The 24,702-nt window shown below is 40.9% G+C and overlaps 1 protein-coding gene across 4 annotated transcripts; it reads left to right on the forward strand.

The window, feature by feature from the left end:
• Nucleotides 1-623: 623 nt before the first annotated feature.
• YWHAB (tyrosine 3-monooxygenase/tryptophan 5-monooxygenase activation protein beta) lies at nt 624-23,917 on the forward strand. Of its 4 annotated transcripts, none has more exons than XM_010384263.2 (7): nt 771-956; nt 2,726-2,820; nt 16,901-17,203; nt 19,361-19,484; nt 20,343-20,506; nt 21,411-21,506; nt 21,789-23,917. In XM_010384263.2, exons 3-7 carry the CDS (start codon nt 16,904-16,906, stop codon nt 21,843-21,845), a joined length of 741 nt encoding a protein of 246 aa, XP_010382565.1. In that variant the 5' UTR covers nt 771-956; nt 2,726-2,820; nt 16,901-16,903; the 3' UTR covers nt 21,846-23,917. The 4 variants fall into 4 exon arrangements, with proteins under 4 accessions (XP_010382564.1, XP_010382565.1, XP_030770080.1 ...); XM_010384264.2 differs by lacking the exon at nt 771-956 and adding an exon at nt 1,965-2,063; XM_010384262.2 differs by lacking the exon at nt 2,726-2,820 and having other exon boundaries at nt 624-956.
• The last annotated feature ends 785 nt before the right edge of the window (nt 23,918-24,702 follow it).

Below are 24,702 nucleotides of genomic sequence, written 5' to 3' on the forward strand. Positions count from 1 at the left end.
GAATCATGTACACAGATTTTTGTGGGTTTTATTTGGAGACAGGGTCTCACTCTGTCGCCCGGGTTGGAGTGCAGTGTCATGACCATAGCTCACTGCAGCCTACAACTCCTGGCCTCAAGCAATCCTCTCACCTCAGCTTCCAAAAGTGCTGAGACTACAGGCGCGAGGTTTTTAAAAAAGACCTTTGTGCGTTGGATTCCTGGCACTTCAAGTGGCCTCTTCAGTCTACCAAAGAAGGAAAAAGTAAGTACTCCAAAGGATTGAAAGGAGGATTAAGGGAACATTGAGGGATGAGCAATTTCTGTTCTTCCCCGGCTCCAGTATCCCCAAAGCACACAGCAAGAGGACTGACATCGGCCTCCGACCCAGTGAGGATTACTTTCCGGGTGGAGGGGGAACTGCTAAACCTCGAGTCTCCGGGCCTGGCCCTGGCGCGTTTTCAGTCTGAGCAGAAAGGGAAACCCCCATTCAGACCTCACTCCCAGTCCTTGCTCCTTCACAGCCCATATCTTGACCACCCCCAGCTCCGCCCTCTCTCCTCCCACCTCCTTTTCCCGCTCCCCCGCCCCATTTCCTTCTTCTCCGCCCACCTCCTCCTGGGTCCCTCCCCCGGCCATGCGCCCTGCCCCGGCCGCGGCAACCCTGCCCTTCGTTCTTCTTCCTCCTCCCTTCCGTCAGCGCCCCTCCCGTGGGGCCGCGGCAACCCCGTGCCTCGCTTGCCCAATGAGAACACGGCGTGGGGCGGGGCGCGGCCAGGACCGGAGCGGAAGTGGTGACCAGAGCGGAAGTGGAGCTGCCGCCACCGCCGCCGCCGATTCCGGAGCCGGGGTAGCAGCTGCCGCTGCAGCCACTGCAGGCACCGCTTCCGCCGCCTGAGGAGTGGGCTTTTGAAGGAAGAGGTCATCTCTCTCGGAGTTTCGCTCGGAAGGGTCTTTGTTCCCTGCAGCCCTCCCACGGTGAGTGCAGCGCGGGGTCCGACCGGGGCCCCCGGGGGCCCAAACTCGAAGCCCCTCTCTGGCAGCTGCGACGACGGCGGCCCAGCGGGTGGGCCCCGGGGGATAGCGGCGCGCTGCCTCTTCCGCTTCGCGCGGCCGCCGGTGGCGAGGCCAGGCCTCGCAGCGGCCCCTCCCTGTTTCCGGGGTCGAGCCCTTTACCTCTTGGAGAGGCCCCAGCCTCCCTCGCCGCCTAAGGTCCTGCTGGCCGGGCGGGGTGCATCTCCGTACTGCGCCGTAAGGGACAGCGGAGCCGGGGATCCCAGACTCTCCCTCACTATCTGATTCGGTCCCTCACGCGACCCCTCCCTGCGTGTTGGTCGGCAAGAACCATCCTCTTCAGCCCAGTCACCTCTGCTCCGTGCTTTCCGGTTTCCAGAAATTAAAATTTAATCAAACGCGGGTGAGTTTTCTAGCCCCAATCCCCCTGTTTGACTCCTCCTGGATGAGTAAGGGGTTTAACCTTGGGAGACAGCAGTGGGGGAACCCCCTCCCATTTTGCAGTAAAACCATTTCATCATCCTTAACTGGTTATGGAGCCTGGCAGGACTCAAGATTCCCTAGGAAGGGAATTGGGTTTGAATCAAGAAAATGTGTTTGTTGGAGCCGGTTACTGAGTCAAGCCGGATCCCCAGGAAAAAATATCAAGGGATGAGAATCGGAATATTTTCCCACAGTATTTACCGTCATTTAATGCCAAATTCTTTTGTGTCTTTACCCCAAATTCCCCCATATTGTGTGTTAGCACGTTTTTCGGTCTGAAATTTGCCCGGTGGCTTCCTGGTCGGGGGGGTGGGGAGCGGAGGGAAGAAGAGGTGGGAAGGTGAGTGCATCTTTGCCGCAAATGGAGAACTCCCATATAATGAGGTTTCCAGAGGAGGCAGCCTTGGTAAGCAATTTGCCAACCTTCTGTGAAATGCATGTCTCTTGTCGTTGCCTTCATTGCATTTCTCTTTGGTAAGGCTAGATAGCATCAGGTCCTGATTTTGCTTACCCTGTGCGGGAGATGGAATTTGGCAAGATGATGCTATGAACATAAAATCAGCCTGCCACGGAAGCCAGAACAGAAAGGTGAAGCACTTACAAGAATATGAAAATTGTCTGAATTTCTCATTCTGTCAGTTCGTATGAAGCCAGACACAGATGCAGTTTATAGAGCTGGACGCTGCAGCTTTTGCATTTTCATGTTGGAAATTTATATAAGTATTTGTTCTTGGTGAATTTCTTCTTGACTGCTTCCAGGGTACCCTATTTCTTAGGGATATCTCATTTGTTTGAGCCCTCATTTTTCTTGGATCCCTGTCCTTGGCAATACCAAGTGTATGAGTGTACAACCTGTCAATCTTATTGGACCTAAGTTAGAAATTTAAGTGTGGCTTTCAAAATGAAAGGCAAATAATCCTGTAGCAACTGCAGAATTATTTTCCTAGCCTGCCCCTCCAATGAGATAAGAAACCATTCACCTATCTTGCAGATGAAGTCTTTATGAGAAATGAGATGATTTGGCCTAGACTCTACACCTAGTTTTTTTCAAATTGAATATCCTCATTCATCAGTAGCAAATATGGATTGCCAGCCCCTGGAGTATGACTCCTACCCTATAATCTTTTGTACATTTCCCGTCTTGCAGTGCTTGTTATATTGAAGCCATTTTAGAATTGGAACACTATAGATCAGGGAGGCAGCCTCTATAAAACCAGGCTGAGCAAATTCCCACGATGCTGGTTCTCTAGGCAGAGTCTCCAGAGATTTGGGCCTCTACAAAAAGTGCATTTTGCCCATTTGGCTGTGGATAGAGAAGCAGGAAGAGCACTGGACTTGGAGTCAGGTAAATTTGGTTGAAATCTTGCCTGCAATATTTTCTAGCTTTCTGAATCTTCAGCATGTTAGTCTATGGTTCTTAGTTTTCTTAAATCCAGGGTTGTCATTAAGCCTTTTTTATAAACTGTAAATTGTTAAATATAAGCTTTTGGTTTTTTAATTAGAGTTCACTATTAATGGCTTTTTCTCTGCAGTTAACATCTGATGACACTAAACCTTGCTTTGTACACAAGTTGCTTTCAAAAAATGGTATATTATTATGGGACTTTATTTTGCATGTAGGCAAATCTAGTCTTTCTGAATCATTTTCTCATCTATATAGTGCAAATGGTAATGCAGCTTTGGATATATTTTTGTTGTGACAAGCTCAATGAAAATAAGCATCTGGGATATAGTTGGGGTTCAACAGATGTTTAACCATTTGCATGAATATATACGTGTATAGATTAGACATAGCATATGTGCTATTCATGGACATCTATATAGAATCCATCCATTTGTGATTTATCTGATGAGGTGGTATCAGACAATTAGTCTATAATAATAGTTACCACTTACAGTACTTACTGTGTGCTAAGCTTTCTTTTAAGCACTTTAAGCATATTAGCTCAGTCTTCATAACAACCAATGAAAGGTAAGACTATTAGCCCCATTTTACAGATGAGGAAACTAAGGCACTGAGAAGAATAATTTTCCCGAGGTCTCACACACAGCACAAGGTAAGTGCCAGAACCAGGAATGAAACCAGGTGATCTGGTTCTAAGGAATGATATTATAGATTTCTACATGTGGTAGAGATAGCACATGTATATGTTTTATGTGAACACCATTTAGTCCTTAACTTTTCTTTACACCAATCCTAATAAACGTTTGAATGGGAGTATTAGCCATTTTTGAAGATAGATACAGGACGATTTATTGTGGGAGCATATACCCATTCTGGCCTGTAGGGATGATATTGCTAGCATGCATCAGGAAGCAAGCTTGTGAACAATCCAGTTTTTCTAGTACTTGCTTCATACTAGGGAGAAAGTCATCAGTTACTTTGGCATAGAATGTTAGGTTCTTCATCTAAGAGAATTTGATTATGACCATTAATTTTTGTTTATCATACTACTTTATCAGTAGATGTTCAGATTTTTCTTATTTTTGTTGGCAAGGAGGAAATGAGGAAATATATCTACGTAAGTAGAGAAAAACTTCTAAATTAAAACATCCTGTTGTGCTACCTGCTCTTTCGGTGTCAACAAACTGAGTTTTCCTTTAAATGCTGGTACCTTAGAGAATGAACTAAAATTTCCTTGTAAAGGTACTTTTAAGTTCCTTGTTTCTACATTTTTCTAGGGAAAGATGACAATTCACTAGTTTAAGGGGCAAGAAATTATGATTATATAATAGCAACCTTTAGGCTTTAGAATCCTTTTGATCTCTATTTGAATATGATCTTAGCAGTTATCTGTATGTCATGATGGAGAAACTAACGAGCTGGATTCTGAGGGAATTTTTCTAAGGGGAATACCTGAGAAAACAGACTAAAAGTGCTTTCTGTGTCATGATACGTGTGCTGAAGGCCAATCATATTACTGTTTTCTCTACTAAAAGATTTTCTATTAGAAGTGTGGTTATATGTATCTAATACTCGTAATGAGATGTAAATGATCAATGGCCTCAAATCATTCCTAGCAGATTGTAGGTTAGTTGACTTTTTTTTTTTTTTAATTGTGGCCAGTTCTTTATTATGTAAGTTTTTCCCTTACTGGTTAGTTTATTTTATTGTTTTCCCTAAGAGAACCAACAGGAAGTTATTTCCAAATGGCCTTGACCAGGACAAGAAGATTGAAGGCTACAATAAAGTAAATATGAGTCCTGTCTATTATTATTATTTGCCCTCAGCTAAGAGCTTTCCTTTAAAATTTGACATTTTGATGAGTCTTCGGCATGTTTTATGCTGTTTTTAACTCCTTGATTTTGTTTTTTTTTTAAAGGTAGATATGTTAGCTTAATAGGCCATTTTTAAAATTTCACTGTAACAGCTTTGTATAGTTCTTTTAAAAATTGGCAGTTCTCTCTTTTCCTTAAATGAGCATTGGAGATCATAATTAATCTTTAGGAGATAGGGTTACATAAAGGAAAGAGTATTAATTTTAAAATTAATGTTGGTTTAGATCCCAGACCTGCCATATATAGCTGTGTGACCCTGAATGAGTTAACTCTTTGTGTCTATAAAAGGGGATGATGTCACCCGCCTCGTAGGATACTTAGGATCAAATGCGTTTCTAGGAATCCCTGAGTGCTTTGCAGGCCATAAATGATGGATATTTTTATTATTTACTAAACAAGTTAGTTGGTTTGGGTTTTTGTATAGTGAACTTTTTATATAGCGAACTGATTGGACTTCTGAATGGAGGAGATGAACAGAAAGTAATCCAAAGGCTTGTTGAAAGTCAGTTTGAATTGGCTGGGCTCAGTGGCTCATGCCTGTAATCCCAGCACTTTGGGAGGCCGAGGCGGGCGGATCACGAGGTCAGGAGATCAAGACCATCCTGGCTAGCATGGTGAAACCCTGTCTCTACTAAAAAATACAAAAAATTAGCCGGGCCTGGTGGCGGGCGCCTGTAGTCCCAGCTACTTGGGAGGCTGAGGCAGGGGAATGGCATGAACCCGGGAGGTGAAGCATGCAGTGAGCCGAGATCGCGCCACTGCCCTCCAGCCTGGGCAATAGAGCGAGACTCCATCTCAGAAAAAAAAAAAAAAGTCAGTTTGAATCTATAAATACAATGGTAGCTGAAAAGTATTAGTCAAAATGTATAGTGTTGCCTCCTGATTCGAGCTGGCTGGCTTTTTTCAAAAAGTAATCTAAGACTATAAAAACAGTCTGTATTTTATAGGTCAGATGTGCACTACCTTCCTCTGTCCACATGAGAGATAATTGCTTTTTCACTTTTTAAGAATGCGTCAGGTGATCAAGTAGTCACTCAGTGTGTTAGGGCTTGTGCTCCACGTTGGGGGTCCAAAGATACAAGTCTGGATTCCTACCTTAAGCTCACAATCCAGCGTGGGAACCAGCAGAGACACTTGCATTGCAGTAAACTGTGGTAAGGGCCATTTTAGAAATAGGCATAGGGTAATTGTTATGTGCCTTTCTTTTAAAAATCTTTAAAAAAGCAGAGTACGTGTAAAATAAATGAGATACATGGTAAGTTTCCCTTCACTGGCTGACCATTTGTTTTTAAGTTTTGTGTGGAATGTACTGTGGTTGCCATTTATTTGAGTGTTTAATGTTTAGCATCATAAACAGGAACCCTAGTGAGAAGATTTGCCTATCTTTTTTTTTTTTTTTTTTTTCAGCAGAGTCTTGCTCTGTTGCCTAGGCTGGAGTGCAGTGGCGTGATCTCAGCTCACTGCAGCCTCCGTCTTCAGGCTGCCTCAGTCACCCAAGTAGCTGGGATTACAGGTGCCCACCACTATACCCAGCTAATTTTTTTATATTTTTAGTAAAGACGGGGTTTCACCATGTTGGCCAGGCTGGTCTTGAACTCCTGACCACGAGTGATTGCCCTCCACAGCCTCCCAAAGTGCTGGAATTACAGGCATGAGCCACCACACCCAGCCAAGATTTGCCTGTATTGTGGATGAGAAAACAGATTCACAGAGGTCACATAGCCTATGGACTTGGTGTGCGGTACCGTAACTCAGACTGATTGGCTTCGATATGTCAGTGGGCCCCAAACTGTAGTAGAAATCTATTCATATGGTCAACCAATTGGACTGTCTTTATGGATCAGAATTAACATAGTGTCTTTTGGTTTGATTACTTCAAGAAGTCAATTTATTGTCATATCTACCATTAAGTCACATGTGTAACCTTGCGCCTGTCACTTAACACCCTCAGTAAGTTTAATCATGGCTAATTGGACATAATTAGCAGTGAAATTCAACAACTGATATGAAAGAGGGAGGGATTTTGAAATAATAGAAATGCAGTTTCTCTCCAAATTCAGTGTTCACTGGACATAGTGCTAAGGACTTTGTATTACAGATATGCTGTGTTTTGTTTCCTAACAAAGAACCTGCAAATGTTTGAATGGAATTAAATTTATTACAGGACTCTAAATTTTATGTGTAGAATGGCACACAGACATTTTTATAGTGGGTGTTTTTTAGTGAGTAGTTTTCTCTGAGAGCCAGGAGTGCTTAACTTTTTCTGGGTAACACCCACTAACCACCTGGTCCCACTGACTTTCTCAGTCCCTCCTGCAGTAGCTTGGCATCTGATTTTTCTTCAGCAGAGAGACTCCAGAACTAAAACTTCTACTTTACAGTGCTGTGGATGCTCTATCTAGAATGGTACATCTGTGAATGCTGTTCAGAATATGTGATCAGTTCCTTACCCCACTGAAACATTTGAGCCTAGATTTTTCAGATTTTCCTGTCAGTTTTCTTCCTTATTCTCATTTCTTTATCTGCTTTGGCCTTTGATTTTTATTTCATCTAGAAAAACATACATGCACTTTATTAATAACGTCTCTTTTTAAGTCACAACCTAGCTACCTTTAAACCTCTTTCCTCTAATTCTGACTGGTTGCTTTTCTAAGGAGAGACATTGTAACCCTTAAACATGTGCTGTTTTTTTTTTTTTAATTGATGCATAATAGATATACACGTGCTCTTTTCTTGTGTTTCTACCACTAGAGTTTAAGCTCTCTGACGGGAGGACTACACTGCTTTCTTTTAAATTCCTCTCAATGAATAATCCAAAGAGTTCTTAGAAATTTGGTAGTTTTGGCCGGGTGCGGTGGCTCAAGCCTGTAATCCCAGCACTTTGGGAGGCTGAGACGGGCAGATCACGAGGTCAGGAGATCGAGACCATCCTGGCTAACATGGTGAAACCCCGTCTCTACTAAAAATACAAAAAAATCTAGCCGGGCAAGGTGGCGGGCGCCTGTAGTCCCAGCTACTCAGGGAGGCTGAGGCAGGAGAATGGCGTGAACCCGGGAGGCGGAGCTTGCAGTGAGCTGAGATCCGGCCACTGCACTCCAGCCTGGGCGACAGAGCAAGACTCCGTCTCAAAAAAAAAAAAAAAGAAAGAAAAAGAAATTTGGTAGTTTTTCATTTTGTAGTTATTTCAACACACATTGGATTATATGTGTTACATTTTTGTGAGGTAGCTTAAGAATAAAGAATAAGAATGGCTATGAGCCTTTACTCTAACCAACACTATATGGGCATTTTATGTTCATTTTCTTATTTGATAGCTATTAATGTCTCCTTTAAACACTGAGAAAACAGATTCAGATAAGTTGTAATGTGGAAATGTAGAAAAATCACCTACTTTCTCTTTAGAAGCTCAGATGTGTATGTAAGGTATGTAAGGCTTGCTAAAAGCAGACCCCACCATATATTTTATATGTATAGAGCTTGGGTAATTCCTGGCATATAGTAATGGAGTCCTCATTTGAAATTTCCAGCAAATTATTAAACTCAAAGTTTATTATTTTAGAATTGAGCATGTTCTTTTCCTTGAAAACAAAACATAGCTGAAAGCCAGTGCTTTTAAAGGCTACAGCTGTCATTTTCAACTCTGTCTTTGCAGTGCCTTTATAAAAAAAATGGACTAGCAATAGGTAGTGTTCTTTTTCTTTTCTTTCTTTTTTGATTCTTGTCCTAGGATATCTGCTCTAGCCACTGGGAAGTAACTTCTCAGTATTTTGACCCTGACTAGAAAGATATCCCTTGGGGAAGGAATTGAGATAGAGGGGCTAGGCTGTTTCCTAGATCCTCTATTTTCAGCATTTATTATCTGATTTAGGATTTTCTTTCTTTGAAGAAAATGCTATTTTGTGAGTACCTTTAGAATTATGTTTCATAGCTGTTTATCTGCACCCTTGGTTTCTCTTTTTAAACAGAAAAACACTTTTTTTCTTAAAAAAATAAATAGTACCAAGATTTTTTAAAAGTAATACATACTTGAAGAAAATTCAGAAAGATAAGAAAATGAGGGTATAATGCTGTTATCACCCAGAGGGAGCCAGTGTTAACCATTTGGTGTTAACCTTTCTTTTTGGGTTTGTTTGCTCTTGAGGGGATATTTTACAGAAATAAAATATTATTGTGCAGCTTCCTCCCCCAGCCCCCATTGCTCTTCAATAAGTCTCTTTATGACATTAAAGCTCTTCTTTTGATGGCCACGTAATCTTGTACCATCTGTCTCTCCCCCCACCCCCCTTTTCTTTGAGATGGAGTTTCGCTCTTGTCGCCCAGGCTGGAGTGCAGTGGCGCAATCTTGGCTCACTGCAACCTCCACCTCCCGAGTTCAAGTGATTCTCCTGCCTCAGCCTCCCGAGTAGCTGGGATTACAGTAATGCACCACCCCGGCTCATTTTTTTTGTATTTTTAGTAGAGATGGGGTTTCACCACGTTGGCCAGGCTGGTCTGAAACTCCTGACTTCAGGTGATCTGCCTGCCTTGGCCTCCCAAAGTGCTGGGATTACATGTGTGAGCCAGTGCACCTGGCCAATCTCCTTATTTTTTAAACCATTCCCATATTGTTGGATATTTAGATTTGCTTCCATTTTTTCACTAAGCAATCTCTGTGTTTATCAACAAATGCTTCCCAGTCCTGACTTGCTGCATCCAGTGGCTTAGAACAGATTGACAGCCATCATCATCATGTAGGTGTCCTGGAGAGCTCCTGTTCTCAAGCATGTCAATGTCTTCCTGAAATGTGCCCAGCACAAGGAAAATCTCTTGGTTTACTGCAGGGTTGGGCCCTTTGTGGCCTCTAATGAGTTTGCCTGCCCCAGTATCTTGACGTTTCTGTAGTGGTGCCAGGCCTGATGATGAGACTATAGTCTTTCAAAAACTTTTTAGGAGACAAATAAAGAGTATCTTGCTGACTTTTTTTTTTAGTGGGAACCTCATTCAAAGTCTTGGAACAACAGTAGGTCTTGATTAAAAACCATCATGGTGTATCACTAGAAAATTCAATTAGAAACTAATGGATAAACTTCAGTTACAGTTAACATGTGTGTTCATTTTAACATAACATACTACCTATACAAGATTAATCTAGACTTTTGCTTTTCTCACAAATTTATATATTTAAAAAGAAAATTCAAGCTTACGGTTTTGTGGGCTACTACAGTGTAATAGTCGTGGAGAAGAATAATAGTACTTCAGTTTGATTTTGCACTGTGCATTTTTCAAGGAAGATTTCCACATTTAGTATTCTTTAATTCCCTGCCCCTCATCTTCACAGCAACTCTCCTGAGGTAGATGCCATCTTTATTTTATGGATTGGAATGAGATTTAACATGCTTACATGGCTGTATAGTGGCATATTGTGCTGTGTCACACAGTCCTGCTGCCTTCTGACTGTACTACGTATAGGTACTCTGTGTTCCTTGTGCTCTCCCAATAATGATTTGTAGAAACTTGATATTCATTTGCATGTGAGTTTTGTGCTTAGTACAGTTGTAAGCATTAAATGTGAAACAAATATGAAGCTTTCCTTTGAGGGCACACAGGTGAAGCTGTAAATGTTACAGTACTCATCTGTATCATAGAATTACATAAAGAAGCCCTAGACCTTGTAATAGGCTATAAGTGTATTCGGAGTCATAGGCAAGGTAAGGGCAGTCAGGGAAGGGTTTGTAGCCCTAGATGAATGGATGCAGTTTGGATAGGCAAGCAGTAAATAGGAGAGCACACTAGATGACAAAAACAGTTTCAGACATGTTTGAGCATGGTGTTTATAGAGCATGCGGTGCTGGCCAGCCTGAGAGAAAGGCACATGTTGGAGAACAGTGGATGAGAAAGCCAAACAAGTAAAGAGGAGACAATTTATCAGGAATTTCAAAGCCAGGTAGAGCTTAAATTTGATGGAGTAGTCCAAAGGGAGTCGTTAAAGGTTACTAAGTAAGGACAAAGGCAAGACTAGAGGTAATTTAGGAAGAGTAATTTTTTGTTTGTTTTGAGACAGGGTCTCTGTCACCCAGGCTGGAGTGCAGTGGTGCAATCATGGCTCACTGCATCCCTGGCCTCCTAGCCTCAAGCGATTCTCCCATCTCAGCCTCCCAAGTAGCTGGGACCATAGGCATGAGCCACCACACCTGGCTAATACTTAATTTTTTGTAGAGACAAGATCCTACTATGTTGGCTGGTCTTGAACTTCTGGTCTCAAGCGATGCTCCATCTTTGGTCTCTGAAAGCACTGGGATTATAGATGTGATCCGTCATGCCTAACTGGAAGAGTAATTTGGGAATTACTCTTTGAGTTTCAGAGGGCACAGAAATCCAAGGAACTAGGTACAAATGTAATGAAGATTTAATATGCTTGTGAGGCTAATAGGTGCTTTGAATTATTTGAGCAAACGGAGAACTCTCCAACTCTGCAGTTTGATGCTTACATTTCAGGATCAGTTCGTTCATTCAGCAGATACTTATTCCTACCAATTATGTACAGGATGCTGTGGGAGATATGCCCAAAGGAGCTTATGGTGTAGGAAGGGAAATAGGAGATACTATATAAGTAATTTTAGTACTGAAGAAACGTGATAAGACATTGACAGATATCAGCGAAATGCTTTGTGAGAATATATTCATCTTAGAGCAATGCTGTCCAGTAGAAATAGAATGTAAGCCACATGTAATTTAAATTTTTCTGGTAGCTGCATTAAAAAATTTTTTTAAAGTGAAATTAATTCTGTTTGTTTCTACTTAACCCATTATGAACAAAATATGATTTCAGTATGTGGCACTAGCCACATTTTAAGTGAATAGGCACGTGTGGCTATGGCTTAAGCAGCTTAAGAAAGGCTTCATGGAAGGGATGGTATCTGAGCCACACTGTGAAGAATCTTGTATGCACAGTAAATTTGGGAAAAGCCATTCCAGTTAGAGGGAGTGACTTGGTGAGCAAAGATAGAAAAGCGTACTTCGTATATAAGAAAACTGTTTTGGCAGAAACACATATGATGTGGAAGGCATGATGTGGGGGTCTGGAAGATAGACTGACAAGCTTTCACTGATAGGGGAGGAAATCTGACTCTGCTTTTGGCATCAGGGAACTTTAAATAGTTTTGAGCAGGAAGTGACTTGATCAGAGTTATAGGAAAATGGGTCTTATAGGAAAGGCATGGAGGGGACTATAGATAATGAGTGATTGAAAGCAGTGCCACTAGGGCAAGATTTTGGGTGAGAGATTTATTGTAGACATAGAAATAGGAACAATTTCATTTCTCCTTTGTTTGCTGCCTTCCTCCAAACTGCTGGGTGTTGTGTAACCCATTTCCTGTTGAAATTGGTCTAGTTGCTTCAAAATCCATGTTATATAAGTCAAAAGTTATGTAAGCAGTAGCCATCAGGACATTTAGCTATGGATTTTGTTTGTTGTAAGTTGTTTCTGTATGTGTGTAATTAAAAACATTTGAAACAGATAAATGGATACAGATTTTTAAAAGGTGTGCAGTCTTATCGTGCCATGATGGTTCTCAATCTCTAAGAAATCTTGCAGTAATCTCAGAGAAGCATAAAACAGCTGGCCCCAAACAGAAAGGGTACATTTTATTTTAGGAAATAGGGAAGGCATCTTTGGGAGGTCGCATTGAACAGTCCAGATTCTTTGGAGTAGTATGATTTAACTTTTAATGCTTGAGAAGGAGAGAAGTAAAAGGGGGGTAGCTTAATTTCCGGACCTAGTTGAGCTGAAGAGGTTGATGGCATTATTTAGCAATAGCAATCCTTTATTACTCCATTATGATATCACATGGGACGGCTTAACTCTGAATTGGCTTTTGGCCAGTAGTTTATGATTTGGAGTCATCCAAAGGTAGAGTTTCCAGGTACTGTTTTATGAACTTTGAAGTGGGCCTCTAAGTGACTTCTAACTTCGAATTAGTCTACAGTCTGGAAATTTTCTAAAGGTTGTTGGGTCATTGAAAGTTGACTTCTCTCTGGTGTACCTGGCACTTTCAGGAACCATGAAGTAGGGTTATTTAATGATGAAGATATTTATTATCCTGCTCTCAAAGACCTTATGGTAAAGAAAGTTAGACATATTGAGACAGTGGTCACCCTTTGGTAGCTGGGGGGTATTGGTTCCAGTACACCTGGGGATACCAAAATCTGAAGATCCTTGTTTATTTTGTTTTTTTCCGTCTTTATTTGCCACCACGGTTGGTTGAATCTATGTATCTGGAACCTGCAGATACAGAGGGCCGACTATATAATTTTAAGGTGATAGAGTATTTTTGATGTCCTTGTATTAGAGTAGAACAGATTGTCTTGTGGTAACCAACAGCTCCAGCATCTCAATGTTTTAACCCAACAGAAGTTTCTTTTGTTTTCACCCTGCATGTCCAATGCAGGTCTGCAGGAGTCTTGCACTATACGGTCACCCAGGGACTCAGACTGACAAAAACTCTGCAGTTGCATGACTGTACCACCTAGAATACATGGCCTTCTCAATGGCTGCTGTAAGGGAAGAGAGCCTGGGGAGCCACATGTAGGATATTCACAGTGTTAGCCTGGAAGTAGCATCATTTCTACTTATCTTTCATTGACAGAACTACCACATGTCCTCTTCTAACTGCTGTGGAGGTTCTGGGAAATAGAAGGGAACAAATGGAATGTTTCTTGAGGGTTACTCTCTTTACCTTAGCTTCATTCTAGTGTTGTGAGTGAAGATGTCAGATGGATCAAAGTGAGACTTGCCTCGCTGAGTGTAAGCTTACAATTAGTGAGCCTGATATAAGACACAGCTCTGCATGTAATTTAGATAATAGCAGGAAGAAAAATCATAGGAACTGGAGAATTAATTCTTTCTGAATCACCTAGATTTTGACTATATCTTATTGTGCTCCCTTAAAACATTTTTAGGTGATAGGGCCCTGTGTGTAGAATTTCTCTCTTGAAAATACAGAAATGACTTTTGAGGCAAAACCATTTTGTGAGTGGAGGTCATACTTTCTTGGATTTTTTTTTTTTTTTTTTTTTTTTTTTTTTTTTTTTTTTTTTTTTTTTTTTTTGAGATGTAATCTGGCTCTGTTGCCCAGACTGGAGGGCAATGGCACAATCTTTGGTCACTGCAACCTCTATCTCCTGGGTTCAAGCCATTCTCTTGCCTCAGCCTCCCCAGTAGCTGGGACTATAGGCACGTGCCACCACCCCTGGCTAATTTTTTGTATTTTTAGTAGCGATGGGGTTTCACCTTGTTAGCCAGGATGGTCTCGATATCCTGACCTTGTGATTCGCCTGCCTCGGCCTCCCAAAGTTCTAGGGTTACAGGCATGAGCCACTGCACCTGGCCGAAAATGATTGATTTTAAAATAGCAAAGAGGCCAGACACGGTGGCTCACACCTGTAATCCCAGCACTTTGGGAGGCTGAGGCGAGCAGATCACCTGAGGTCAGGAGTTCAAGACCAGCCTGAGCAACATAGTGAAAGCCCGTCTCTACTAAAAATACAAAATCAGTTGAGTGTGGTGGCACATGCCTATAGTCCCAGCTACTCGGGTGGCTGAGGAGAATCGCTTGAACCCAGGAGGCGGAGGTTGCAGTGAACCGAGATCACATCACTGCTTGCACTCCAGTCTGGGTGACAGAGTGAGATTCTGTCTCCAAACAAATAATCATTTTCAGAGCCTTAAATTGTGATACCATGTATATAGTAATGAAAGAATTTGTTTTAAAAATACTGACATGGGCTAGGCGCGGTTGGTCACACCTGTAAGTCCCAAGCACTTTGGGAGGCCAAGGCGGGCAGATCACCTGAGGTGTTAGGTATTCAAGACCAGCCTGGCTAAAATGGCGAAAACCCATCTCTACTTAAAATACAAAAGTTAGCTGTGCACGGTGGAAAGTACCTGTAATCCCAGCTACCTAGGAGGCCAAGGCAGGAGAATCGCTTGAACCCTGAAGGTAGAGGTTGCAGTGAACTGAGATCGTGCCACTGCACTACAGCCTGGGTGACAGAGTGAGACGCTGTCTCAAAAAAACAAATAAATAAAACACACAAAAAAACCTGACATTATTACTGCTGTCTAAAGTAGTATTTCATGTTTTTATACTTCAAGATATTAGCATATTTTTATACTGTGTGGCACAGATTGATATATCAATATTTAAACCAACAATACATAAAATTAATTCTTCTTGTTTAGTAAATAACTCTTCAATTATTTTATCCAAAAATTACTTATTAAAATTACTGACCGCACTCTGTAAATGGTGATTATTGTGATTATTGCAGTGGGGAATTGACTGTGGTGAGTTGATAAGAGGTATTCACTGATTGGTGTATGGATTTGATAAATTGATAAACTGAAGTCACTAGGATTTTTGTCTATTTCAGAAAAACTTTAAATGAACTCAGTTATGGTTCAGATGAATTCAGTTATGGTTTCAAGTTCTGGCGCTCTACATCTTGTTATATACCCCTTTCTCTTGCAACCTATACCATATACAAAATTAGTGCCTGATATTTTTATATAATGCTTTATATTTTTTCAAGGTGCCTTCACATCTATCAGGTCTTTTGTTCCTCATAACAGGCCCACTAAAAGAGTTGGTAGTGTTGTTTCTTTTTTTTTTTTTTTTTAGAGACAGGGGTCTCAGTTGGTTGCCCAGGCTGGAGTGTAGTGGCACAGTCACGGCTCACTGCATCCTGGAATTCTGGGCTCAAGTGATCCTCCCACCTCAGCCTCCTGATTAGCTGGGACTACAGGTGCACACCATCACACCCAGCTAATTTTTTCTTCTTTTGTAGAGATGAGGTCTTACTATATTAGAGACTAATTTGCCAGGATAATCTTGAACTCCTGGGATCCCAGGCTTGAGTCACCACATCCAGCCCTGGGTAGTGTTCTTACTGCCCGGTGAGAAACTGAAGCTCTCAGGTTAAGTGATTTAACCAAGGTCATGCCACTTGTAAGTGTAAGTAAGTAGCAGAGCTAGTGTTAGAGCCCAAGTCTGACTGCCCTTAGTTTATGTTCTTCCTGTGCAGTGTGTCCTAGTAACAAAGTTAGCAGATTACAGAAGATATGATAATAATCTTTCCCATCTTTCGGGTATCTACTGCTTGATGGGTGCAGCCAGATAGATCATTTAAAATCATATCTTTTGCTTCAGGATTGGTTGAAGCAGTCATCATACTTACTTTTTCCTGTACTATGGAAAAAACAGGGTTAGTCAAAACCAGAGTTCCTTACAGGACAGTGAAGAGAGGACTTCCTGTATTACAGGATATAGTTGGATTAAGGTCATTAAAACAGACAAACCAGACAATTACTGAGAGAAGTCAAGGACATATATATAGTAAGCATAAACTTTTTTTTTTTTTTTTTTTTTTGAGACGGAGTCTCACTCTGTTGCCCAGGCTGGAGTCCAGTGGCGCGATGTTGGCCCACTGCAACCTCTGCCTTCTGGTTTCAAGCGATCCTCCTGCCTCAACCTCGCAAGTAGCTGGGATTACAGGTGCCTGCTACCGCGCCTGGCTAATTTTTGTATTTTTGGTAGAGATGGGGTTTCACTGTGTTGGTCAGGCTCTCTCAAACTCCTGAGCTCATGATCTGCCCGCCTCGGCCTCCCAAAGTGCTGGGATTACAGGCGTGAGCCACCGCACCTGGCTAGTAAGCATAAACTTCTAAAGAAATAGTTATTAAGCAATCTCTATGTGCCAGGCAGGTGAATTAGGCTAATGGAAGAAAACAAAAGCTCTAGAGGCAGATAGATGTGAGCTGGAGTTCTGGCTCTCTACCATCTATTTGCATGTTGCTCTGGGCATATCACTTGTCTTCCCTTACCCTCCATTTCTTCACCCATAAGAAGGGGAAAGGAGTTGTTATGAACATACCTACTCTGTGGGACTTTTGGGAAGATTACATGACCAAAATAATATAAACGCCTTAGCAAAGTACTTAACCCTAGAAGTGTTTAATATATGGTCGGTATTGTTGATGGCATTTGGAACGAGATGTTTCACATTTAGTATGCCGCTATCCAGATGGGTTGGAAGAAGATTCACACACATGTTTCCTGGGCCGCGAAGCCTGACATTTGCTCTTTCTTTTTCTCTTGCTCTTGTTCTAGGGAATGACAATGGATAAAAGTGAGCTGGTACAGAAAGCCAAACTCGCTGAGCAGGCTGAGCGCTATGATGATATGGCTGCAGCCATGAAGGCAGTCACAGAACAGGGGCATGAACTCTCCAATGAAGAGAGAAATCTGCTCTCTGTTGCCTACAAGAATGTGGTAGGCGCCCGCCGCTCTTCCTGGCGTGTCATCTCCAGCATTGAGCAGAAAACAGAGCGGAATGAGAAGAAGCAGCAGATGGGCAAAGAGTACCGTGAGAAGATAGAGGCAGAACTGCAGGACATCTGCAATGACGTTCTGGTAAGTGGCCAGTGCTTCTGTTTTGAACAGTGGTTTCTAAATAGTATTAATTTAATGTATAAATGCAGACTCTCAAAATAGCTTATGAGAGAGAGGTGTCTGAATATACTGGAAAGCTGCCAGTGATTTACAACTAATTTTTAAGCATATGATATAATTTTTGTCACCTATTGCCTGATCAGAGGTTGTACATCACTTCTGAGATACTTTCCTCTCTTATCAAAAAGACGTGTGAAAAACAGTGACATTTATTCAGCATCCCTCCATCTTATAAAATTGAGACCAGATAGACAGGATTTTAATAGATACAGCCACAGATAGGCTATTGTGTATATTAGTCAGAGTAGTGATGTCATCACCAGTAGGGGAGGGAGATGAAAAAGCTGAGCTGCCTTTCAGCCTCTCCCCAGTCATGCCTTCACACTGTAAGCACTGTCCTGCTTTGGTCTGAAAGTTAGGCACATCCATCAAGTTCGGCATGCATTCCAGAGCCAAATTCAGAGTGTTTGGGGCATTCTCCTCTCCTGTATTTTACATAAGCCTTAGTCAGATGATTGATTCCCTCTGGCCGCCACTTGGGATTGAGTGGGAAGGGTACGTACTCTAAAACAAATCATAATCATATTGCCTTTCCCCCACATCCTGAGCCCATTGGGAACTTTCTTTTTCTTCCAGGTGAAATCAGGTAAAAATGAACAGTGAGGGCTGCTTTGAAGGGAAAAGGAATTCACACTTGGGGACGTACCTCCTTCCCTGCTGGCTGCCTTTCCTAGTTACTGCCCATGACTCCTTTTGAAAACCAGTACAAAGCGTGTCAGCCATCAGGCACTACCCCTTATCCCTAACCCATTAGGAGTTACACACTGTCTACAAAGAATATTAAAACGACTACCACCCCCTGCATCTTCTCACTTTGGTTGATTAAATCCCCTTATAACTAAGCTTTGCATTGAGCTTCTCTTTTTATTAGACTCATGGCATAAGAGTGTCATGACTAAATTTGTTGCCTGTTGGTAATTTGGGGGTTTGTTAATGGTGCACTAATTCCTGAATGTTAGGTACATCTGGTATTCAGATGAAGTGTGTCATGCATTCCAAGGGCAAGAAAGTTCCATAATTCATGAAATGTAGACCAACTTTTAAGAGCATCTGAAAGAATGTGAAGAAGAGCTTGGTACTTACTGCCTCTTAACCAGTTTTTCAGGATGCCACATTCTAAAACAACTCTTCGAAAATATTGCTCTGTATACGAAGCTTGGACTCCTTCAGAACTACTTTTGTTGTAAGCATAAATGTTTAAAGGCATTTATTATTAATAGTATTAGCTACTCTTTGAGTGCTTACTACGTGCCAGGCAACGTGTTAAGCGCTTTGTGTATGTCAACTTACTTATCATTATAACTGCCCTAGAAGATGGCTATACCCTAGAAGATGACCCTTCATATAGCTGAGGAAACTGAGGCTCAAGGTGATTAGGTAATTTGTCCAGAGTCTTACAGATACAGATATTAAGTGGCAGAAGAGGGATTTCTACCCAGGTCAGATTGACTTTAAACTTAGTTCTTGGCAGTTTTGCTCTATTATCACCTTTTTCCTCCTAAGGAAAGATTTTTTTCCCCTTTAATTATAGAAGTAATACCAGTTTATGGGTTTAAAAAGGGTGGGGAGAACAAATCAGAAGAATATAAATAAGAAAGTAAAAATCACTTCTAATCTTACCACCCAGAGAACCATTATTAACATACTCCTTCCAGGCTTTTCCCTTATGTATTTGTGAGCATGTACACATATGTATCTTAATGTTAAAATAGGATTCTTGTGGTATTTATAATCTGCTTTTTTTCACTCAGATTTCTTTTGAGAGCCTTTCCATTATCTGTGTAAGCTCTGCATCATTTTAAAGGCCTACAAAGCATTTCATTGTATGGCTATACTTTAATTATCCCCTATGGATGGTCAAAGTGATTTTTAAAAGAAGAAAACAGGCATCTGCTGTTATGACCTGGGCTAAACAACATTTAGTAGCTTGGATGAAAATTGGTGTTTTTTTAATCTTCCAAAAAATTATTTAGAAGCGGTAGTGTATATCTTGAATCTCAAACATAGTTTTAACATCTTGTGAATAATTCTAAAGTCTTAATGTGGATCATTTTTTAGGAGCTGTTGGACAAATATCTTATTCCCAATGCTACACAACCAGAAAGTAAGGTGTTCTACTTGAAAATGAAAGGAGATTATTTTAGGTATCTTTCTGAAGTGGCATCCGGAGACAACAAACAAAGTAAGTAATATCTTTAAAAAGAAATTTGACCAGTAATGGAGCCAGTCTTCGTTCACAGGGACTTTTAACAATTTTGCTTTGTCTGTTTGCCCTAGACACCAATGTCACAGTACTAAGAATTTAAAAGACTACAGCATTGTGATGAACGGGGTCATGAGTGGGCAAATAAAAATTTATCTGACAGGGAAATATGGAGGGCATTAAAAATCTGGTGTGCAGTATATTTAAAAAGATCTTTATCTTGAGTATTATTTGTTAGCTCTCTTTTTAGCGGTGAAACTTGTTATACTTGGTGGTATGAAACTACCCTAGTGATGCATTGCTTTTATCACATGTATTACTGTGATGGTGATAATCTTAACCACACTTTATTAAGTGCCTATGTGCCAAGTACTTTCGAGTCTCACTTTCTCTTCACACAACCTTACGAGTTAGGTGGCAGGCTGCCCATTTTTCAGATAAACTGAGGTTTATGGAGGTTTTTACTTGCCCAAGCCACAGACCGATGGAGTAAGAGTTGGGAATTAAAGTTTGGATCTATCGACTCTAAAGCCTGTGATCTTTGCACTGGAGCATATTGTTTTTCACATTCTGTATTGTTAAAGGTTATAACTGTATTTCTTAACTGCTTTAGTAGACTTTGCCATAATTGTTTTCCCCCAAAGCATTTAATATACAACTTGGTTTAGAATAAATATCTAACAAATGTATAACTGAATGGCAGAGACACTTGACACCTCATTTGCTAGATCATTGCTCCTGCCCAATTTGGGATTAAGAAAATAATTTGATAGTTGGTCCAATGTGTGATACCTATGAAAGAACCGAGCCTTTAATATTTTCATCTTTATGTTACAGCCACTGTGTCAAACTCCCAGCAGGCCTACCAGGAAGCATTTGAAATTAGTAAGAAAGAAATGCAGCCTACACACCCAATTCGACTTGGTCTGGCACTTAACTTCTCAGTCTTTTACTATGAGATTCTAAACTCTCCTGAAAAGGCCTGCAGCCTGGCAAAAACGGTGAGAAAGACCCTTTGTGATATCTAACCATTGCAAAACAGTGCTTGTGTTATTAGCTTCTTTTTATTCCTGAACATACTCATTGTCTTGGACTTTTTTTGAAAGATTTTCTGGGGGTGGGAGTATATCTTTTATGAGATAAATGCAGATCTGTTACTTTTTAAATTCATTCTCAATACCTTCTGCTGACTTTTGTTTGATTACTGTGTTTTGGGGGGTGGTTGTAGAAAGTTCCAGGTGAATGTAGTTAGTTGTTTCTTGCCAAGCTTTGGGCCTTGGTTATACATTGTCATTCTTGTACCAAGATTTGAGATTATAGTTGTATAAAAGAAATACACACCACATTCTTGTTGTGTGTTGGATTACCTTCCATATTTTTCCGTTAGCCTTTTCTACATATTTTTTGTAGTCTCTCAGCATGCACACACCTTTTTAAAAAAATTTTTATTCGGGAAGGGTGCCTTAAAGTTCATCACTTAAATCAGATTTAGTGATGGGAGTTTCACTGTGTCCCTTGTATCCAGACCTTTTGAGTTCTAGTTTAAAACAAAAAAAAAAAAATTTTTTTTAAATAATTTTAAATAGAAGATTGCTAGAAATGTCTTTGGTAATAAAAAAATACCATGAGTTTGCCCAGAATGACTGTGCTAGGGTTAGCAGTAATACTGCTTACTTATTAGGTATAGCAAAGTTCTTATCTTGGAATTTCTGTCATTGTTGGTTGGTGCTTTGTAAACATACCTTATACTTTTGCTGGAAACAGCTAACAGACAGGGTAATAATAGCCTAGGTTCCTCCAAAGTACTGTACAAGAAGATAAATTATATTCACTTAGCAGAAAAAAAGTGGGTTAAACTAGCTCCAGAGAACTTGTGAATTCTTTGCTAAAGGCTCTTTGTTTTAGGCATTTGATGAAGCAATTGCTGAATTGGATACACTGAATGAAGAGTCTTATAAAGACAGCACTCTGATCATGCAGTTACTTAGGGACAATCTCACTGTAAGTACTACTTCCACAGGGTTTATAGTCTCTGTCGTATTCACCTACTTATTAATCATTCACTCTTATCTTCAAGAGGGGATTTGTGCCCTGTTAAATATACAGTTTTAAGTTGTTAAATTTGTTATAAATGACTGCTGAAGTTTTGACCTTTGCAGTCATCCCTGTCTGCAGTGACACAGGAATAATTTTCAACTGATGAGATAAGATTATACATATTGGACCACCTACGTAGGCAACTTTTAGTAGCCCTGCTTTGATTATGCTTTCTTTCTCTTGCAGCTGTGGACATCGGAAAACCAGGGAGACGAAGGAGATGCTGGGGAGGGGGAGAACTAATGTCTCTCGTGCTTCGTGATCTGTTCAGTGTCACTCTGTACCCTCCACATACATCCCTTGTGCGATAAAAACAAAAAAGAAAAAAAAAAAAAGAATCGTACGTCGACTTTCGATTTTTCACAGCCTCAGCCTAGGAAAAATGGTTCATGGGATAAACAGCTGGTATTTGTATCTAAAACTCAGATTGGTCACATAAATGCCACGGCATTCCGAAGTTTTGATTTTGATTAACATTGACAGGATTACTGTGTGTTTAATTTTTTTAAAACTGAACACTGTGATTATGGGGTTTTGTAATTTAGCAGAACTCTTACTGGTAGAAAAAATAGACCTGAATTATGTGTAACTTTTTGGAAAGTTTAATCTGATATCAAAATAACCATTGAAATACAATTCCATTGTAAAGTTGTACAGAAAGTTATAGAGATTATATTGTGATGCTGGAACTTGGAGTGAGACACATCATTTGGCATTTGAGTTTAATGGTAATTCTCAGTAATGCTGCCGTTGTTCGGAGCTTAAAGACACTTGATCTGTTTGGGCTGTTGCCACTTAAAAGTTCGTTACCACAAATGTCCACAGTGTCTTCCTCTGAGGAAACTCGAATCCTGAAATGGAAATTCTTTGTGGCAGATAACTGGCTTATGACACCTTGAAAAGTTCGAGTGCTCATATAACACACCCGACTGAACCCCCTTTCCTACAGCAATATGTTCACTATGTTACGAATTTGCAACTTGTGCTTCAATAGTGGAATCTACTTTCATTGTTAACACTGAGCTAAAGAAAAAAAGCCGTGTGTTTTATGAATGACCTTATCTGTTTCCTGGATAATACCTTTAAGAATAATGTCCTGAGTCAGGCGTGGTGGTGCGTGCATCTAGTCCCAACTGTTTGGGAGGCTGAGGCAGGAGGATCGCCCGAGCCCAGGAGTTAAAGGCTGCAGTGCCCTATGGTTGCACCTGTGAATTACTGCACTCCAGCCTGGGCAACATAGCGAGACCTCATCTCCAAAAACAAAAACAAAAAAAGGAATGACGTTCTGTAGAGATTGCCTTTCACTTGAGGAGTACTCAGTTTTCAGGTTCTTCCTAGCTCGGGGCTTTTCAATTTTGAAATCTACACATTTATTCCCACCATCCTTTTTGACTATTGACCTTGGTTTTCTCTTCTAAGTTTCTGTCCCTCTGCTTCCTTACTTTTTTTCTTTTTTGAATTCTATCTTTATCTGTCTTTTGTTCACTTTTTAATGCTATATATGGGCAGGGGTGAGAGATTACTGAGCACCTTGGTGAGCAAGCCTGGTTTTAAAGAGTTGAGAAGAGCTTCTGGCACCAGAGCTCTGTCTTCCTCCAGTTCTCAACACGGTGTTGCTCTTCAGTCATACCAGGATCTGAATCAAAAAAGTATTTTTAAATATCCATGATTTCTCCCTGTATTGAGGCTGGCCCTGATCATGCTCTTTGTGCCTGTCACCAGGTCTCTCAAGTGCACTCATCCAGCTCAGTGCTCAGATGTGTTTAAGGAGACCCTGTATTCAGGGAAGTTGCGTAGATACTGCAGTGGAGAGAATTGAGAATAGTCAGGCCTGTCAGTCTCACAGGATCACCCCTCTACCTTTAATATTCCACCTAGCTGTAGAGTCCATCTGTTTGTCCATCTGCTGAAATGAGAAAAGAAAAATTTATGCACTGATTTAAAACAAACCAAAAAAAGAGAAAAAAAACAAAAAAAAAATCCCTCCTTTCTAGCTGAACAAAAATGTGCAGTTAATACTTGGCGCTTGAAAATGCAGTAGTGAATGTGGAACCAAGCCTGTCTGTATATCTGGTAGCTCTCTTCTTGCTTTGTTTTTCCTTACCAGTATTCTGCGTAATGTTTGCTTCTGTGATGGTTATATTGCCTAGCAAGCACACCCGTGGTTGTGAAAATAGTATAGCAAAAAAGAAAAATCCGTGGTTATTGATGTACTAGATTTGTGTATGTCTTTTAAACAGTTCTAGTTTCACCTTACACAGAATAATCAGGAAAAGTGTAAAAATTCAAAAGTGAAATAAAAATTTTATCAGTTAGTTGCCTGTGAATTGATGTGTCACCACCATCTGTGTTGCTACCAGACCTAGCTAACTATTCTGATCACACTTATTCTTAACTCTCTTTTCTTTAAGAATAGGCAAACAGTTTTATTTCATTATTTAGGACCAGAGTCAAGGTGTTATACAGGGGAAGAAATTACCATTAATTAAACAGCCTTTTTCCACCCGTTACATGGTAACTCTCTACCTTCCATACCAAACCATGCATGTATTAGGTCCTCTTTAGTGACTTCTAAGATTTCGTATGGACAGTTATTTTGCATTGTATTCAATGTATTCCCCCATCCCTTCCCCATTTTTTAACCCTGAGATACAACCAAGCCAGTGAAATATGTAACCTGTGGTTGCATAAGGCTTGGTCATCATGAAGCTGGCGTCTCACCTGTCCTCATACTGTATGGTGGCCTGCAGAGCTGTTTCCTCACGGGATTTGCCCCTTCTGGAAACATCCACACTACCACAAGGAGAGAAAAGTATCAGGATAGAGAGGTCTTTTTTTAGCCCAAGATTAGAATTAGTGCGTCCTTGCCACCCTGAGGCTGGACAGCCAGATGGGCACCTTCTGTCCCTAGTTTGGGAGCTGTTCCACCTGTTGAAGCCACGCTCAACCAAAGGTTAGTGGGGGCCTACCCGCTTTGTTGGATCAGTGAGACCAGGAAAGTCCTATCAGAGAAAAAGTGAAGTATTGGTGTTCAATGGAGTCGTTGACTTGTTTTTAATGTCCCTATACCACAGATAGAGTGACGCTGCAAGCTCAGATT

The sequence above is a fragment of the Rhinopithecus roxellana genome, chromosome 13 (genome assembly GCF_007565055.1).
Source record: "Rhinopithecus roxellana isolate Shanxi Qingling chromosome 13, ASM756505v1, whole genome shotgun sequence".
In the NCBI taxonomy this organism is placed as follows: Eukaryota; Metazoa; Chordata; class Mammalia; order Primates; family Cercopithecidae; genus Rhinopithecus; species Rhinopithecus roxellana.